A 19,244-nucleotide genomic window follows, 5' to 3' on the forward strand; every position below is an offset into this window, starting at 1 on the left:
CCTGTCTGTTCTCCTGTCTGTCCCCCTGTCTGTCCTCCTGTCTCACATGTCTGTCCCCGTCTGTCCTCCTGTGTCACATGTCAGTCCCCTGTCTGTCCCCCTGTATCACATGTCTGTCCCCCTGTCTGTCCCCCTGTCTCACATGTCTGTCCCCCTGTCTGTCCCTATGTCTCACATGTCTGTCCTACAATGTCATTTAGCAGACACTTTTATCCAATGAGAGTTAATACAACAAAAGCAAGGATGAAGTCTAGAAACATATCAGAGTCAGAGCCATGATTCATTCTGAGTCCATCAGGATGTAACGTAGCGGTCAGTGAGATACTTATCATTTCATCTGTGTAGATCAAGAGTGAAGGTGTTCAGTAAAGAGTTGGTCTTCAGTTTCTTCTTAAAGATTGATAACTCAGCAGATCGGATGTTTGGAAGTTCGTTCCACCACCACTACAGAGGAGAAGAGTCTGGTTTGAGACGCAGACCCCTACAGCGGCGGAGGAGCCAGACGTCTTTCACTGGAAGGAGCTGTGCTGCTGTCTGTAGACAGAGACAAGGCTTTTAATGTGATGCTGCTGAAACTGGGAGCCAGAGAGAGAGATGAAGAGCGTAGTGACATGTGCTCTCCTGGGCTGGTTGAAGATCAGATGAATCATCTGCAGGGGCTTGGTAGTGCAGCAGGGAGACCTGTCAGTAGAGAGTTGCAGTAGTCTAAACGTGATAACATAAGGTGTAAAGATCACCAGTACTGGCAGAGTAGAACTGAAAATCAAAATCGGGAGATCAGTCCAAACAGGCAAACAAATCCGATAAGGGGCAGGCAGGAATCCAAAATCCAATAAACAGGCAGGTTCAGAACAGGTAGATCAGGCAAAAAACAGACAAGAGTACGCTGGAAGGCTTGGTGAAAACACAAGACCATCTGGCAGAGAACAAGTGGAAGTGGGCCAGTATAAATACAGGGGAACTAATGAGGGAATGGCCTGCAGGTGATGAGATGAGCATGGAAACCCAGGTGAAGGGAATGAACTAATTGCCTGGATTGCTGGAAACCTTGACACAACGGCATGAACCAGGAGTTGTGTCGATTGCTCGGTCAGGTATGGTCTGATCTTCCTGATGTTATACAGGATGAATTGACAAGATCGGACAGTTGAGGACATATGAACCTTGAAGATCAGTTCGTCATCAGTCATGACACCCAGGTTCCCTGCAGAGCTGATGGGACGAGATGGATCCACGCTGAAGATTGATAGGCTGATATAAGGTGGGATGGGGTGGGTTTTGTAGTTTGGACACTTTTCCCTTCCAAGATACTTTAAAGATCTCCCTGCTCGGTAGGACTCAAACCATTGGAGGGCAGAACCTGAAATACCAAGTTCTGTGAGTGTCGAGAGGAGGATATGGTGGTTAACAGTGTCGAAGGCTGCAGAGAGGTCCAGCAGCAAAAGAGCAGATGATTGGCCAGATGCTGGAGCCAGACACAGTGATTCTGTTACAGACAGGAGTCAGTCTCAGGAGAGTGACCCTGCTTGAATTAAGACGTACAGGTTGTTCTCAGAAAGGAACCTGGAGACTTGGTTCAAGACTGTGACCTCCAGAATATTTGAAAGGAATGGTAGGAGTGAGACAGGTCTGTAGTTTCCCACCTGGGCCGGGTCCAGTGTTGTTTTTTTTGAGCAGTGGAGTCCTCCTGTCTGTCCTCGTGTTTGTCCTACTGTCTGTCCTCCTGTCTCACCTGTCTTCCCTCCTGTCTGTCCTCCTGTCTGTCTTTGTGTCTGTCCCCCTGTCTCACCTGCCTGTCCCCCTGTCTATCCTCCTGTCTCACCTGTCTGCCCTCCTGTCTGTCCTCATGTCTCACCTGCCTGTCCCTCGTCTCACCTGTCTGTCCTCCTGTCTCACGCTGTCTATCCTCCTGTCTGTCTCCAGTCGAACGCTGCGTCGGTGGAACCGTGTCTGTCGTAGAAACTGTCGTACGGCGGTTAAGTCAGTGACGTTCTACTGGGTCGTCCTGCTGCTCGTCTTCCTCAACACGTCACTGAGCGCCTCAGAGCACTACAACCAGCCAGACTGGCTCACACAAGTCCAGGGTAACAAACATTATTGGAATAATGTTAACTGATTATTATTGTAATACTGTCATCTGATTATTATTGTGATAATGAGTGTAATAAACTCAGTGTTTGTGTTCAGACATTGCCAACAAGGTGCTGCTGTCCCTGTTCACGGTGGAGATGCTGCTGAAGATGTACAGTCTGGGGCTGGCTCATTACTTTGTGGCGTTCTTTAACCGCTTTGACTGCTTCGTGGTGTGCGGCGGCATCGTGGAGACCATCCTGGTGGAGCTGGAGATCATGCCGCCGCTCGGCATCTCCGTGCTGCGATGCGTGCGCCTGCTGCGAATCTTCAAAGTGACGCGGTAAGCAATGCACCTGAGGTCTTTCAGATCCTTCGGATCATTTAGATCCTTCAGGTCCTTCAGACCCTTCAGATCCTTTAAATCCTTCAGACCCTTCAGATCCTTCAGATCCTTCAGATCCTTCAGATCCTTTAGAATCTAAAGGATCTGATTTAAAGGATCTGAAGGGTTTAGCTTTAGAATCTAAAGGATCTGAAGGATCTGAAGGATCTAAAGGATCTGAAGGCTCTGAAGTTTAGATCCTTCAGATCCTTTGGATCCTTCAGATCCTTTAGATCCTTCAGTTCATTCAGACCCTTCAGATCCTTTAGATTCGTCATGTCATTCAGATCCTTCAGGTCCTTCAGATCTTTTAGATCCTTTAGATCCTTTAGGTCCTTCATTTCCTTTAGATCCTTTAGATCCTTCAGGTCCTTCAGATCCTTCAGATCCTTCAGATCATTTAGATCTTTCAGGTCCTTTTGATCTTTCAGGTCATTTAGACCCTTCAGATCTTTTAGATCCTTCAGGTCCTTCAGAGCCTTCAGATCATTTAGATCATTTAGATCCTTAAGGCCATTCAGATCCTTTAGATCCTCTTTTCAGATTATTGTAGAGAAGCGATATGACTCCGCCCCCTCTGATGTCACTCTGTGTCTGCGCAGCCATTGGACAGCTCTGTCCAACCTGGTGGCTTCGCTGTTGAACTCCATGAAGTCCATCGCCTCGCTGCTGCTGCTGCTCTTCCTCTTCCTCATCATCTTTGCTCTGCTCGGCATGCAGCTGTTCGGAGGAAAGTTCAACTTTGACGAGACGCAGACCAAACGCAGCACCTTCGATGCCTTCCCTCAGGCGTTGCTCACCTGCTTCCAGGTAAATCACCTGCTGCAGGTAACTCACGGGCTGCAGGTAACTCCCCTACTGCAGATAAAATGAAAACACATTAAAGGGATTTTTTTTTTTACAAATCAGATCTAACCAACATTTAAAGGGTTAAAATGTCATTGGACGCTCTTGTCGTGTTTCTTGTTTCATTCAAACACAGGGACATTTATTTACCTACAATAAATAATTTTTGATGCAAAATTTTACTCTTAAATCAGATTTTTTAATGCATTAATAAAGACACATGGGACAGCTGCAGACAGAACGATGATGTCACAGATCTAATAAACTCAGCAGAGTTCTGATATTTACATTTCAATTCCTGCTTCATGTGTGTGTGTGTGTGTGTGTGTGTCTGTGTGTGTGTGTGTAGATCCTGACTGGTGAGGACTGGAACATGGTGATGTATGACGGTATCATGGCATACGGCGGCCCCGTGTTCCCAGGGATGATCGTCTGCGTTTACTTCGTCATCCTCTTCATCTGCGGAAACTGTATCCTTCAGATCCTTCAGATCCTTTAGATCTTTCAGGTCCTTCAGGTCTTTCAGATCCTTCAGATCCTTTAGATCCTTCAGGCCCTTTAGATCCTTCAGGTCCTTCAGATGTAATTTTTTCCTCTGAAACGACTTCCGGTTCTTAACGAGCGTTAGACATCCTGCTGAACGTCTTCTTGGCCATTGCCGTGGACAACCTGGCAGGAGGAGACGGAGACGACAAGAAGAAAGAGTGAGTGATGGAGGGACAGAGAGGTTGATGGAGTCATGAAGAGAGAGGGAGGAAATGAAGGGATGATTTATCTGCTCCTGTCATGTCTCTAGTAAGAAGACGGAGGGAGCGCAGGAGGAGGAGGCTGAAGTAGGAGAAGGAGAAGAAGAAGAAGAAGAAGAAGAAGAAGAAGTGAAGGTGATAAAGTCATGGAGGTGATTTAATGTTTGATGTGAAACTCGAGTCCGTCTGTCTGATGTCCGGCTGTCCTGCAGGTGGACATCGACGAGGACACGGAGTACGAGGAGGAGGAGGAGCTGCCTGAAGGAGAGGACGGTCAGTCTGAGACACAATACAACTCACAATAAACACCTGATAGTCCCACATTAACTTTATTCTCCTCCTCTCCTCTCCTCTCCTCTCCTCTCCTCTCCTCTCCTCTCCTCTCCTCTCCTCTCCTCTCCTCTTCTCCTGTCAGATGGAGGAGTCCAGTTAAAGATGGCTGACCTGGCTCCTCCTAAGGAGAAGGTTCTCCCGATCCCAGAAGGCAGCGCGTTCTTCTGCCTCAGCAAAACCAACTGGTGAGACACCTGGTTCACCTGAGCCATAGAGGTTTATTATTATTATTATTAGTTTGATTTTAATGATTATTATTGTTAGAATTATTAATAGTTTCACTTGAAGTCAGAGACGTTCAACAGGAACTGTTTGTAGCCTCCTGATACCTGCTGACATCAAGACAAGACCTCTCTCTCTGTCTCTCTGTATGTCTGTCTTTCTGTCTGTCTGTCTGTCTCTCTCTGTCTACAGTCTCCGTGTGGCGTGTCACACTCTGATCCACCATCACATCTTCACTAACCTGATCCTCGTCTTCATTATCCTCAGCAGCTGCTCATTGGCTGCTGAGGATCCAATCAGAGCGCACTCCTTCAGGAACAACGTGAGTCTCAATCATTCACAGCTGATCTCTTTACCTGTGTTTACCTTTGTTTACCTGTGTTTACTTTTACTTACATTGATAAATAATCTATATTCTTTATGTTTGAGATGAGTGATCTAAAGAAGCTGCTGATTTATCTGCTGATTTATCAAGAACAGAAAAGTTAAATCAAGTTAAAGAACAAAAGTCAGAATTAAATGTCTTCAACCGAGAAGCTAAGCTAAGCTAAGCTAACGATTGAGAGACCTAGAGTTTTGTCGATGAGTCTGTGAGTCAGAGCTGAATGTGTCCCGGAGAGTTTTCACCACGATGATGTCGTGATGATGACGTTGAAATGCGGGGGGAGGGGGCGGGGCTTCAGCAGATTACACAGCAGAAATGGGTCAGTGACTAACTGGGTTAAAGAGGAAACACACGGACAGAAAATCACCAGTTTACTGTCTGATACACACACACACACACACACACACACACACACACTGTGCAGCAGCTGGCTTCATGCAGGACGTAGCAATTAGCAGCAGCTGAGAGAGAAACGACTTCTAACATACAATCAACACACATACTGTACACACATACTGTACACACACACACACACACGTCGCTGTTTTTCATCGTTTCTGTCAGTAAAATATTACCTGTGAACTCTGTGACATAATCACAACATGATGACATCACCTAAATACAGTTAGACAGTCTCTTCAGAGTTAAAGTGTGATGCAGGAAAAGACTAAACAAAGACCCCTCCAGACAGAGAACGCTAGAACGCTACAATTCTACAAGTCATTTAGATGCTTTTATCCAAAGCAATGTACAGATGAGAGTTAATACAACAAAAGTGAGTCCATCAGGATGTAACGTAGCGGTCAGTGATATACTTATCATTTCATCTGTGTAGATCAAGAGTGAAGATGTTCAGTAAAGAGTTGGTCTTCAGTTTCTTCTTAAAGAACTCAGCAGATCGGATGTCTGAAAGTTCGTTCCACCACCACTACAGAGGAGAAGAGTCTAGTTTGAGACGCAGAGCCCTTCAGCAGCGGAGGAGCCAGGCGTCTTTCACTGGAAGAGCGTAGTGGGTGGGAGGGTTTGTGCACCTGAACAAAGGAGTTCAGATAAGCAGGAGCTGTGCTGCTGTCTGTATACAGAGACAAGGCTTTTAATGTAATGCTGCTGAAACTGTGAGCCAGAGAGAGAGAGATGAAGAGCGTAGTGATATGTGCTCTCCTGGGCTGGTTGAAGACCAGATGGATCATCTGCAGGGGCTTGGTAGTGCAGCAGGGAGACCTGTCAGTAGAAAGTTGCAGTAGTCTAAACGTGATAACACAAGGGCCTGAACCAGGAGTTGTGGCGATTCCTTGGTCAGGTAGGGTCTGATCTTCCTGATGTTGTACTGGATGAATCGACAAGATCGGACATTTGAGGACACATGAACCTTGAAGATCAGTTTGTCATCAGTCATGACACCCAGGTTCCCTGCAGAGCTGGTGGGACGAGTTGATGGATCCACGCTGGATTGATAGGCTGTTTTAAGTTGGGACCGTTAGAACGTTATCTGTGACAGAAGTTAATCCAACTCGCAGGTCCAGCAGGTTTCAGTTTACTGTCTGTCTGCTTGCCAACATCAGGAAGTCATTCTGAGATCTCTTCTTGTGCGGCGGCCTCTTGCTTGGTCGCCCTCTCCTGTTTTTTCTTCTTCTTTCCCTCCGTCAGCGTCCTTCTCTGTCTCGACTGTAGAGGCTGATCCGGTTCTGCTGCAGGAGAACGCCCCCCCAAAACCCTTCAGAGCCTTCAGTGAAACAACTTAATTGTTTCTGATGGTTCCTGTGACACCGTGCTGAAGTCATGATGGACCACTTAATACAAACATCAAAAAAATAATTATAAAACCTAGTTTTCTTGACCTGGTGAAAACTCCAGGTACCCCTCACAGCTGGTCTCAGTCCAAAGACCAGGTCCCCTTTCACAGTTCGGCGTCTGAAGGAAACTCATGTTCATATTTCTGTTTTTCTGAAGTTTACAAGTTATAATGTGTTTCTCAGACGTGTGTTAATTCACTGTGTGTGTATGTGTATATGTGTGTGTGTCTGTGTGTGTCTGTGTCTGTGTAGATCCTGGGATATGCAGACTACGCCTTCACCTCCATCTTCACTGTGGAGATCCTACTAAAGGTAAAATCATCTTCAACTCAGATCAAATGACTCCTCCTCTGCTCCTGCTCCATCGTCACCTCCTCCTCCTCTCTCTACCTCTCACCTCCTCTCCTCCTGCTACATCCTCACCTCCTCCTCCAACCTCCTCCCACCTCCTCTGACCTCCTCTCCTCTCTCCTCCTCAGAACTCCTCCCACCTCCTCTCACCTCCTCTCCTCTCTCCTCCAGATGACGGTGCATGGAGCGTTCCTCCACCAGGGTTCGTTCTGCAGGAACTGGTTCAATCTGTTGGACCTGCTGGTGGTCAGCGTGTCGCTGGTCTCCTTCTTCCTGCAGTCAGTATCTACCTTTAATCTGTTAACTGTCATAACCTTAAACTTCATAAGTATTATTATTATTAATATTATTATTAAGAAAGAAAGAAAGAAAGAAAGAAAGAAAGTAGTGAGCCAGCAGCAAGTTATTAATATCATGTGTGTGCGTGTGTGCTGTCCTCTGCTGGCAGGAAACAGCAGCTACAGCTGTTCACTGACTCAGTGTGTGTATGTGTGTGTGTGTGTGTGTGTGTGTGTGTGTGTGTGTGTGTGCAGCTCCAGTGCAATCTCGGTGGTGAAAATCCTGAGAGTCCTGCGGGTTCTCCGACCTCTGAGAGCCATCAACAGAGCCAAAGGACTGAAGGTAGAGTCTGCAGGACTGACTACCTTTGGACTAGGACTAGGATGTCAGGACTACTGCAGGAGAAACACTGACTATTATCAGCATAAAGTGGGCATGTCAGTAAAGACTTGTGGGTTATCAGCATAAAGTGGGCATGTCAGTAAAGAGGAGACTCGTGGGTTATCAGCATAAAGTGGGCATGTCAGTAAAGAACATAGAACCTGTTTGATTCAAATATCTGGAGGTCAGAGGGACGCTGTGAAAATAGACATAAATTGTGTGTGTGTGTGTGTGTGTGTGTGTGTGCAGCATGTGGTCCAGTGTGTGTTTGTGGCCATCAGGACAATTGGAAACATCATGATCGTTACCACGTTGCTGCAGTTCATGTTCGCCTGCATCGGAGTCCAACTCTTCAAGGTGAGACGACTCATGTTCATCATCCTGGGCGGGGGGGGGGGGGGCGCAATCAGCTGACGGGGTGGGTTCACCTGGACAGGTCGCCAGTGGTGATCTCTCCAGAGTCGAACCGGCGACCACAACACCACCGTGCAGCATCTTCTATAATATCTGCAGATCTGTCAGTGTGAAGTCTCAGACAAACTGCACAAACTTCTTCTTAGTCTGCCTTTAATTAGAATTACTAATTGTGTGTGTGTGTGTGTGTGTGTGTGTGTTTCAGGGTAAATTTTATCGCTGCACAGACGAGGCCAAACACACTCCTGAACAGTGCAAGTAAGTTTTTATTTCTTCAACTCCAAAAATATAAAATATAAAACTTGTGAAACACAGCCAGCTGACCTCAGAGTGTGTGTGTGTGTGTGTGTGTGTGTGTGCATGCTCAGGGGGACCTTCGTGGTTTATAAGGACGGGGACGTGAACCACCCGATGGTCAGAGAGCGGATCTGGCAGAACAGCGACTTTAACTTTGACAACGTGCTGATGGGGATGATGGCGCTCTTCACCGTCTCCACCTTCGAGGGCTGGCCCGCGTGAGTCCTGCATCCTGTATTAGTACTGCAGTAATAGGACCAGGGCCGGTTCTAGCCCATTGGCTGCCCTAGGCGATATTGAGATTTTGCGCCCCCCCCCCCCCCCCCCCCCCGAACCACATCCATTCCATGTATTCATTCTGATATAGGTACACTATGTTATATGTATTATGATCCACCGCAAATGATTGATGATGATTGAATGATCATTACCACAACAAAACCGACGTTACATCTTTTAAAAGAAAAAGGGCTTAGAATAGAATTTGTCAGCATTTTTTTTCATAAGCCTGACGTCTCCCAAGCATGCCACAACTTTCCACCTCATAGCACAATCACTACGTTTTCTCTGATTACTTTGAATGTTTACCTAGCTGGAAGGCTCGACAAATGTTAACTGATAAAACAAAAGAAAACTAGCTAGGGTATTTCTTAAAGTACGTTGGCTTACAAGAGTAACTCTAGTTTTTTAGTTTCCTTTAAAAAACGATTTTGTTGCCTGTGAAAGACAGCTTGTGGATTAAGCTAGCAGGCTAAACGATAGCCCACAAGCATTCTAGAAATAGCTAATGCTAGCGGAGTAACGTTATGCAGTGATAGCTAGCTTCTAATGAAACGTCAACCATGAACAGTGAAAGAAAACACAATTTTAATTAAACTTTAGAACTAATGTCTGAGATGAAAATACATACCTCTATACTGTGCTTTCTTCTCCTCCTCCTCTTTTCTTCGTTTTCGCCCCTGTGCACCAGACAGTTTGGTCCTTTTAATTTTGCTAGTTGACCTTCTACGAACGTTAGCGTGATCTAGTTCTAGTGTTTTGTGACTTGCAACTGCATCGTCATGACGAGTGACGACACCCATGCACGTATCATATTTTATATAATATAATATTACATTTTCATTCGAAATATGGGTTGGGGCATGTTCATTTAATTCAATAAGGGTTTTATTGCCCATGCTTTTTTAAAAATGTTTCGTTAATCAATGTTGTCAAAACAAAGATGTATGCTTAAGGGCGCCACAAGGGGGCGCCCCCTGCCAATTTGGCGCCCTAGGCAGCCGCCTTGGTGGCCTGTAGGAATAACCGGCCCTGAATAGGACTAGTATTGTAGTACTAGTACGAATGACCACTGTTACTGCAGTATTAGTACTGGTACTACAGTATGAGTACTGCAGTACCAGTACTCATACTGTTGTACCAGCACTGATACCACACTGATAAAATACTCTACAAAAGAAACATTAAAAGGAAAGAACATGTTGATTTTTTCTTATTTCCAGTTCAGAGATTTTTGGACCTTTACGATCTTCTTCATTCTACAAACATATCAGAGCTAAATTAGGGTGACCAAGCGTCCTCTTTTGCCCGGACATGTCCACTTTTTACGTCCTGTCCGGGGCGTCCGGCCGGGTTTTATAAATTCACGAAAATGTCCGGTGTTCACTGTTTTTCATAGGACCAGTACACGTGCACGTAAATTGACCGGCGCTTTGCACACAATTTTGCGAGACGTAATTACCAACAGGCTGCCTTGTGGGCGGGTCAGCGCCGCACACACAGAGAGAGAGAGACAGAGAGACAGAGAGCAGAGCAGACAGAGGGCATATCGAACAGCGGAGCAAGTGCAGCTTCACAGATGAACTGCAAAAAAAAATTCCGACGTACTGTCACAGGTGGGAGGCGGAGTGCACCGTGTGCAATGCTGGCACATATTTCTCAGTGTCTAATAAAGATGCTGGAGATCTTAAAGCTCAAAGACAACTAAAGATGAAAAGTATAGATCCTTTTTGTTTGTTAAGTTAGTATCTTTGTGAGACTCTATTATTTATCTTATTGCAGTTATTAAGAGATATATTGTTGAAGCTAGATTTTCTTACAGAAGAGTTCATATTGAGAACATTATTTCATATTATTTATTCATTTATTTGAAAAGAGTCTACGAGAGCTATTATTTTGTTACAAGTTTTTACAGATTTCATTTTATTTTATTACAGAAGTTAATTTTGCACCATTGAAGCATAATAAAGCATGTTCATCAACCTCCGAGAAGCCTGTCTGAATTTGTGTCTCGAGGCCGTGCCTATTGTCCTCTTTTTTGGAAATCAAAATATGGTCACCCTAGCTAAAAGTCAGTGATGGAGCCTGGGGATATTCTGAGAAAAAAAACTCAAAATGTACAGCAACAAAAAAATCCAGATTAAAGACATTGAAATTGAAAATTTGCAAGGAAAAAAAACTTGTAATATCAAATTAAAAAAAACAAACTTGAAATTATTCAGTCAAGAAGCTCTGAAATTAAAGACATACATTTATGAGGGGGAAAATGGAATATTTATATTCTGGGATTTAAAAATCATACATTTACGAGACAAAAAACTCAGAAATACCCTGAAAATAAAAGTTTAAACTTAGGAGATAAAAGGCTGCAGGAAGCGATCGGTTTGGATCAGGTTCTGGTTGATCAGGTCCTGTCTGTTTCAGGACCTGGATCTGGTCCTGTCTGGATCAGGTTCTGTCAAGATCCGGTCCTGTGTGATCAGGTCCTGTCTGGATCCTGTCCTGGATCAGGTCCTGTCTGATCAGTGTCAGGCTTGGGCAAAAAGGAGGACTCAGATGCAGATAGGCAGCGGTAATGACAGGTATTATTTACCTGAATAGATTTCTCTTAGACAGCAATGATAAATAAACAAGCTATGAACTTCTAGAAGGTCCGAAGACACACCAAGAAAACAAAACAAACACAGAACAAAAAGCGCTCCCGAAAGAGGTAAACACTACTCTGATCTTATAGGAAATATTCTATGAAAATTTAGAAACAAAACAAAATCACTCCGAAGAGGAAAAGCTCACAGGCTAAGAAACTATCTACTCTAATCTACACTGAACAAAAATATAAACGCAACACTTTTGTTTTTGCTCCCATTTTTTATGAGATGAACTCAAAGATCTAAAACTTTTTCCATATGCACAAAATAACCATTTCTCTCAAATATTGTTCACAAATCTGTGTAAATCTGTGATATTGAGCACTTCTCCTTTGCCGAGACAATCCATCCCACCTCACAGGTGTGGCATATCAAGATGCTGATTAGACAGCATGATTATTGCACAGGTGTGCCTTAGACTGGCCACAATAAAAGGCCACTCTAAAATGTTCAGTTTTATCACACAGCACAATGCCACAGATGTCGCAAGTTTTTAGGGAGCGTGCAATTGGCATGCTGACAGCAGGAATGTCCACCAGAGCTGTTGCCCGTGAATTGAATGTTCATTTCTCAACCATAAGCCGTCTCCAAAGACGTTTCAGAGAATTTGGCAGTACGTCCAACCGGCCTCACAACCGCAGACCACGTGTAACCACACCAGCCCAGGACCTCCACATCCAGCATGTTCACCTCCAAGATCGTCTGAGACCAGCCACTCAGACAGCTGCTGCAACAATCGGTTTGCATAACCGAAGAATTTCTGCACAAACTGTCAGAAACCGTCTCAGGGAAGCTCATCTGCATGCTCGTCGTCCTCATCGGGGTCTCGACCTGACTCCAGTTCGTCGTCGTAACCGACTTGAGTGGGCAAATGCTCACATTCGATGGTGTCTGGCACGTTGGAGAGATGTTCTCTTCACAGATGAATCCCGGTTTTCACTATTCAGGGCAGATGGCAGACAGCGTGTGTCGCGTCGTGTGGGTGAGAGGTTTTGTGATGTCAATGTTGTGAATCGAGTGGCCCATGGTGGCGGTGGGGTTATGGTATGGGCAGGCGAGACAATCCATCCCACCTCACAGGTATGGCATATCAAGATGCTGATTAGACAGCATGAATATTGCACAGGTGTGCCTTAGACTGGCCACAATAAAAGGCCACTCTGAAATGTGCAGTTTTGTTTTAATGGGGGGGTCTGGGGGGGTCAGAAAATTGGTCAGTATCTGGTGTGACCACCATTTGCCTCACGCAGTGCAACACATCTCCTTCGCATTGAGTTGATCAAGTTGTTGATTGTGGCCTGTGGAATGTTGGTCCACTCCTCTTCAATGGCTGTGCGAAGCTGCTGCATATTGGCAGGAACTGGAACATGCTGTCGTAGACGCCGATCCAGAGCATCCCAAACATGCTCAATGGGTGACATGTCCGGTGAGTATGCTGGCCATGCAAGAACTGGGATGTTTTCAGCTTCCAGGAACTGTGTACAGATCCTTGCAACATGGGGCCGTGCATTATCATGCTGCAACATGAGGTGATGGTCGTGGATGAACGGCACAACAATGGGCCTCAGGATCTCGTCACGGTATCTCTGTGCATTCACAATGCCATCAATAAAATGCACCTGTGTTCGTCGTCCATAACATACGCCTGCCCATACCATAACCCCACCGCCACCATGGGCCACTCGATTCACAACATTGACATCACAAAACCTCTCACCCACACGACGGCACACACGCTGTCTGCCATCTGCCCTGAATAGTGAAAACCGGGATTCATCTGTGAAGAGAACATCTCTCCAACGTGCCAGACGCCATCGAATGTGAGCATTTGCCCACTCAAGTCGGTTACGACGACGAACTGGAGTCAGGTCGAGACCCCGATGAGGACGACGAGCATGCAGATGAGCTTCCCTGAGACGGTTTCTGACAGTTTGTGCAGAAATTCTTCGGTTTCTTCGGCAAACCGATTGTTGCAGCAGCTGTCTGAGTGGCTGGTCTCAGACGATCTTGGAGGTGAACATGCTGGATGTGGAGGTCCTGGGTTGGTGTGGTTACACGTGGTCTGCGGTTGTGAGGCCGGTTGGACGTACTGCCAAATTCTCTGAAACGCCTTTGGAGACGGCTTATGGTTGAGAAATGAACATTCAATTCACGGGCAACAGCTCTGGTGGACATTCCTGCTGTCAGCATGCCAATTGCACGCTCCCTCAAAACTTGCGACATCTGTGGCATTGTGCTGTGTGATAAAACTGAACATTTTAGAGTGGCCTTTTATTGTGGCCAGTCTAAGGCACACCTGTGCAATAATCATGCTGTCTAATCAGCATCTTGATATGCCACACCTGTGAGGTGGGATGGATTGTCTCGGCAAAGGAGAAGTGCTCAATATCACAGATTTACACAGATTTGTGAACAATATTTGAGAGAAATGGTTATTTTGTGCATATGGAAAAAGTTTTAGATCTTTGAGTTCATCTCATAAAAAATGGGAGCAAAAACAAAAGTGTTGCGTTTATATTTTTGTTCAGTGTAGGTTACAAAATTAACAAACAGAAAACACTCCAAAAGGAGGAAAACAAAGCTACAAAAAATTACTCAGACTTTGGAAATAAAGAAACTAACCAGAAAACTATGAACAAAAAAATCACTCTGTTTCAGAGGAAAAGCTAATTCAACAAACAGTGCTTGACCAACTTAACTTGGTTCGAGACAGGACTGTGAACAAGGCTGGACGTATTTGACAGGACAACGAAATACTCTGGAAACAAGGACAGGGGAAGACAAAGACTATATACACACACACACACACACACACGGGGAGGGGAACACAGGTGGAAACAATCAGGAATCAGGGAAGACACCAGACCATGACACAGGAGGAAGGGCAAGTGACCTGAAACGAGAGGGAAGTTACTTTTCTAAATAAAACCAGAAGTTACTTTTCAAAATAAAACCGTAAATTCACAAGACAAAAAACCCAAGACAAGACATCCCTCACCGCGCTGTGACAATCAGGTCCTGATCACCCTGTCCCTTGTCCCTCAGGCTGCTGTATAAAGCTATCGATGCTAATGGGGAGAACTCTGGTCCGATCTATAACTACCGAGTGGAGATCTCCATCTTCTTTATCGTCTACATCATCATCATCGCCTTCTTCATGATGAACATCTTCGTCGGCTTCGTCATCATCACCTTCAGAGAGCAGGGGGAGCAGGAGTACAAGAACTGTGAGCTGGACAAGAACCAGGTCTGACCAGGTCCCCCATCTGGATCATCACACAGATCCACCCGACCTCCACCCTGGTCTCTATTAACCCTTTATCCCTTTAACCCTTTATGTGTGCAGAGGCAGTGTGTGGAGTACGCTCTGAAGGCTCAGCCTCTCAAACTCTACATCCCAAAGAATCCGGTTCAGTACAAGTTCTGGTCCATCATCAACTCCACAGGATTTGAGTACGTCATGTTCGTCCTGATCCTGCTGAACACCGTCACTCTGGCTGTCCAGGTGAGGACACACACACACACACACACACACACACACACACACACTCTGTTCATCATGTTCATTAATCCAACACGTGATTAAATCAATCTGGTTTCAAGAGCGGTCACTTGACTGAAAACCCCGCCCCCTCCCCGCCGCATGTCAAACTTCATGAGCATCATGAATTATTATCACTAAGCTCGTACAGTAAGACAGGCAGAGTTTTAGGACTCACAAGAGAAAGAATGATCAAAGGCCAAATTTCCCCTTTTAGTCATCAGATAACCTCCAGAGAATCTGGATGAATGTACAAGAAAAAAATCACAATTTTTCAAGAGAAAAATACAAATTTATGATAGAAAAATCTAAAATTTATGAGAACAAGACACATTTACGAGAAAAAAATCACAAATGTACAAGAAAAACAAAATCACAATTTACGATCAAAAAATTCAAATACGATCAAAAAAAATCACTCATTTTTGTGAAAAAAAATCACACATTTTTGAGAAAAAAAATCACAAATTATATGAGAAAAAAATCACAAATTAAAGAGAAAAATATACAAATTTACGAGAAAAAACCCCTCAAATTTAAAATGAAAAACTCACATATTTAAGAGAAAAAAAACAAGAAAAAAAATCTCAAATTTACAAAAAAAAAATCTCCTTGTCACATGTCCCACCACTGCTCATGGAACTACACTGGCTACCTGTTGCCGCATCAAATTCAGATCTCTAATGCTTGCCTACAAAGCCATCTCCGGTACTGCACCCAGCTACCTGAACACCCTGATTCAGGCATACGCTACCTCACCACTGCTGAGCTCTTCCAATGAACGGCGCCTGGCTCTGCCACCCGTTGTTCCAAGGCAAACCAAACTCTTTGTGTTTGTTGTTCCCCGTTGGTGGAAACCACTACCAGTTCCTACCAGAACAGTAATGTCCCTCTCTACCTTTAAAAAACTCCTGAAGATCCAGCTCTTCAGAGAGGAGCTTCTCTCCTAGCACCACACGATAATTCTGCTCCTTAAAGAATCCTCACTAGACCTCATTGCTGCACTAACACCTCTTAGAGCACTAGACCTTCATTGTTTCCCTTTTCTGTGAGTTGCTTTGGATAAAAGACTCTCTCTGCTAAATGACTAAATGTAAATGTTTCTGTTCTAAACTCTGATGGATGGTTTGATGTGTGTGTGTGTGTGTGTGTGTGTGTGTGTGTGTGTGTGTGTGTGTGTGTGTGTGTGTGTGTGTGTGTGTGTGTGTGGGTCCTGCAGCACTACGAACAGTCGAAGACTTTCAGTCACATCATGGACATCCTGAACATGGTGTTCACGGGACTCTTCACCGTGGAGATGCTGCTGAAGCTGCTGGCACTCAGACTTAGGGTGAGAGTGTGTGTGGGGGTGTGTGTCTGTGTTTGAGTGTGTGTGTGTGTGTGTGTGTGTGTGTCTGTGTGTGTGTGTGTGTGTGTGTGTGTGTGTGTGTGTGTGTGTGTGTGTGTGTGTGTGTATGTGTGTATGTGTGTGTGTGTGTGTGATGAGGTCATTAACGTGGTGATGACATCATCTCTCCTCCAGCATTACTTTGTGGATGCCTGGAACTCGTTTGACGCTCTGATCGTGGTCGGCAGCGTCGTTGACATCGTGGTCACCGAGTTCAGTGTGAGTCCTGCTGCGCTGTGATTGGCTGCTCCTCCGCTGTCATTCATCCTGTCTCACCCTCTCCCCTGTCTGTCTCAACCTCTCCCTGTCTGTCTGTCTCACCCTCTCCCTGTCTGCCTGTCTCACCCTCTCCCTGTCTGTCTCACCCTCTCCCTGTCTGTCTCACCCTCTCTCTCCCTGTCTGTCTCACCTTCTCTCTCCCTGTCTCACCCTCTCCCTGTCTGCCTGTCTCACCCTCTCTCTCCCTGTCTGTCTCACCTTCTCTCTCCCTGTCTAACCCTCTCCCTGCCTGTCTGTCTCACCCTGTCTGCCTGTCTCACTCTCTCTCCCCGTCTGTCTCACTCTCTCGCTCCCTATTTGTCTCACCCTCTGTCCTCCTGTCTGTCTCACCCTCACTCTCCCTTCCTGTCTCACCCTCTCTCTCCCTGTGTATCTCACCCTCTCTTTGCCTGTCTGTCTCACCCTCTGTCTGCCTGTCACTTTGTCTCTCTCCCTGTCTGTCGCACCCTCTCTCTCCCTGCCTGTCTCACCGTCTCTCTACCTGTCTGTCTCTCAGAGTGGGGAGGACAGCTCTCGCGTGTCGATCACTTTCTTTCGTCTGTTCCGAGTGATGCGATTGGTCAAGCTGCTGAGCAAAGGGGAGGGGATCCGCACGCTGCTGTGGACCTTCATCAAGTCACTGCAGGTCAGGGGGGCTAACACTGGACGGGACGGGGCTAACAGTTGGTGAGCCACTCTGGGGCGGGGTTAACAGTGGGTGGGGTTAGCCTGGGGGCGGGGCTAACACCAGGTGGGGCTAATAGTGGGTGAGCCACTCTGGGGGCAGGGCTAACACTGGGGGCGGGGCTAACAGCAGCAGGTAACCTCCTGGTTGTCTCTCTCCAGGCTCTGCCGTACGTCGCTCTGCTCATCGCCATGATCTTCTTCATCTACGCCGTCATCGGGATGCAGGTGAGTTCAGAGGATCAGGGGATTAGTGATCCTGCAGGTGGCGCTGTGACACATGAACAGCTGATTCCAACTGAGTTTGAGCTGAACTTTAGTATTTGTTGCTCTTCTCATTAACATGTCAGTGTGTCATTAATCTGCATTTATTTTATATTTTATATTTGATTATGTATTTATTTGTTTATTACAGGAACAGAAACATCTGATAAACAGTAATAAACAGAAATCCAGTTTGCATATAAAATAATGTGACATTATTGTTTGTTTCACCTGCAGGACTGGTAATATGTAATATCTACAGACAAATACTTTAAATATTTACTCATATAGAGATTATTTATTTAATTATTCCTGTCTGTCCCCCTGTCTGTCCCCCTGTCTGTCTGTCTGTCTGTCTGTCTGTCTGTCTGTTCTCCTGTCTGTCTGTCTGTCTGTCTGTCTGTCTGTCTGTCAGACGTTTGGTAAGATAGCGATGCAGGATTACACTCAGATCAACAGAAACAACAACTTCCAGACATTTCCTCAAGCCGTCCTGCTCCTCTTCAGGTCAGACTCCTCCTCCTCCTGCTCCTCCTCCTCTCCTCTCCTCCTCCTCCTCTCTCCACTTCCTCCTCTCCTCTCTCCTCCTCTCCTCCTCTCCTCCTCCTCTGTGGTGTTTACAGCCTGTTCAGGTCATAATGTTGTTGTTGTTGTTGTTGTTGTTGTTGTTATTTTTGTTGTTGTGGTGGTCAGGTGTGCTACAGGTGAGGCGTGGCAGGAGATCATGTTGGCAAGTCTTCCTGGTAAACGATGCGACCGTGAGTCAGATTACGAACCAGGAGAAGAGTTCAGCTGTGGAAGCAACTTCGCCATCGTTTATTTTATCAGCTTTTTCATGCTGTGTGCTTTCCTGGTATGCACGCACACACACACATGCACACACACACACACACACACACAAACAGACAGACAGAGATACACACACACAGACACACACAGATACACACACACAGAGACAGACACACAAACACATACACACACAGACGCACACACACAGACACATACACACACACACACACACACAGATACAAACTGACTGAGTGTTTGTGCTTCAGATCATTAATCTGTTCGTCGCTGTCATCATGGACAACTTTGACTATCTGACACGTGATTGGTCGATTCTGGGACCGCATCATCTGGACGAGTTTAAGAGGATCTGGTCCGAATACGACCCAGAGGCCAAGTACGCTCCACTGTTAGCCAAGCTTAGCACAAACACTGGAAGCAGAGAGAAACTGTTAGCCTAGCTTAGCACAAAGACTGGGAGCAGAGGGAAACTGTTAGCCTAGCTTAGCACAAAGACTGGAAGCAGGGGGAAACTGTTAGCCTAGCTGAGCACAAAGACTGAAAGCAGGGGGAAACTGTTAGCCTAGCTTAGCACAAAGACTGGAAGCAGAGGGAAACTGTTAGCCTAGCTTGGCACAAAGACTGGAAGCAGAGGGAAACTGTTAGCCTAGCTTAGCACAAAGACTAGAAGCAGGGGGATACTGTTAGCCTAGCTTAGCACAAAGACTGGGAGCAGAGGGAAACTGTTAGCCTAGCTTAGCACAAAGACTGGAAGCAGGGGGAAACTGTTAGCCTAGCTGAGCACAAAGACTGAAAGCAGGGGGAAACTGTTAGCCTAGCTTAGCACAAAGACTGGAAGCAGAGGGAAACTGTTAGCCTAGCTTGGCACAAAGAC

The 19,244-nt window shown here is 45.8% G+C and overlaps 1 protein-coding gene across 1 annotated transcript in view; it reads left to right on the plus strand.

Moving 5' to 3' along the window:
* cacna1fb (calcium channel, voltage-dependent, L type, alpha 1F subunit) overlaps positions 1 to 19,244 on the plus strand; it is a 42,155-nt gene that overhangs the window by 15,080 nt on the left and 7,831 nt on the right. The window contains 24 exon segments of the mRNA XM_059332521.1: positions 1,924 to 2,084; positions 2,188 to 2,413; positions 3,058 to 3,265; positions 3,651 to 3,771; positions 3,930 to 4,028; positions 4,151 to 4,182; positions 4,260 to 4,320; positions 4,463 to 4,565; positions 4,795 to 4,924; positions 7,033 to 7,092; positions 7,303 to 7,409; positions 7,665 to 7,752; positions 8,041 to 8,148; positions 8,411 to 8,463; positions 8,574 to 8,720; positions 14,475 to 14,676; positions 14,776 to 14,934; positions 16,190 to 16,300; positions 16,493 to 16,576; positions 17,133 to 17,261; positions 17,462 to 17,527; positions 17,979 to 18,070; positions 18,257 to 18,416; positions 18,619 to 18,746. Coding sequence (XP_059188504.1) covers positions 1,924 to 2,084; positions 2,188 to 2,413; positions 3,058 to 3,265; positions 3,651 to 3,771; positions 3,930 to 4,028; positions 4,151 to 4,182; positions 4,260 to 4,320; positions 4,463 to 4,565; positions 4,795 to 4,924; positions 7,033 to 7,092; positions 7,303 to 7,409; positions 7,665 to 7,752; positions 8,041 to 8,148; positions 8,411 to 8,463; positions 8,574 to 8,720; positions 14,475 to 14,676; positions 14,776 to 14,934; positions 16,190 to 16,300; positions 16,493 to 16,576; positions 17,133 to 17,261; positions 17,462 to 17,527; positions 17,979 to 18,070; positions 18,257 to 18,416; positions 18,619 to 18,746 — 2,835 coding nt within the window.

This window comes from Centropristis striata, chromosome 5 (assembly GCF_030273125.1).
Source record: "Centropristis striata isolate RG_2023a ecotype Rhode Island chromosome 5, C.striata_1.0, whole genome shotgun sequence".
Classification (NCBI taxonomy): domain Eukaryota; kingdom Metazoa; phylum Chordata; class Actinopteri; order Perciformes; family Serranidae; genus Centropristis; species Centropristis striata.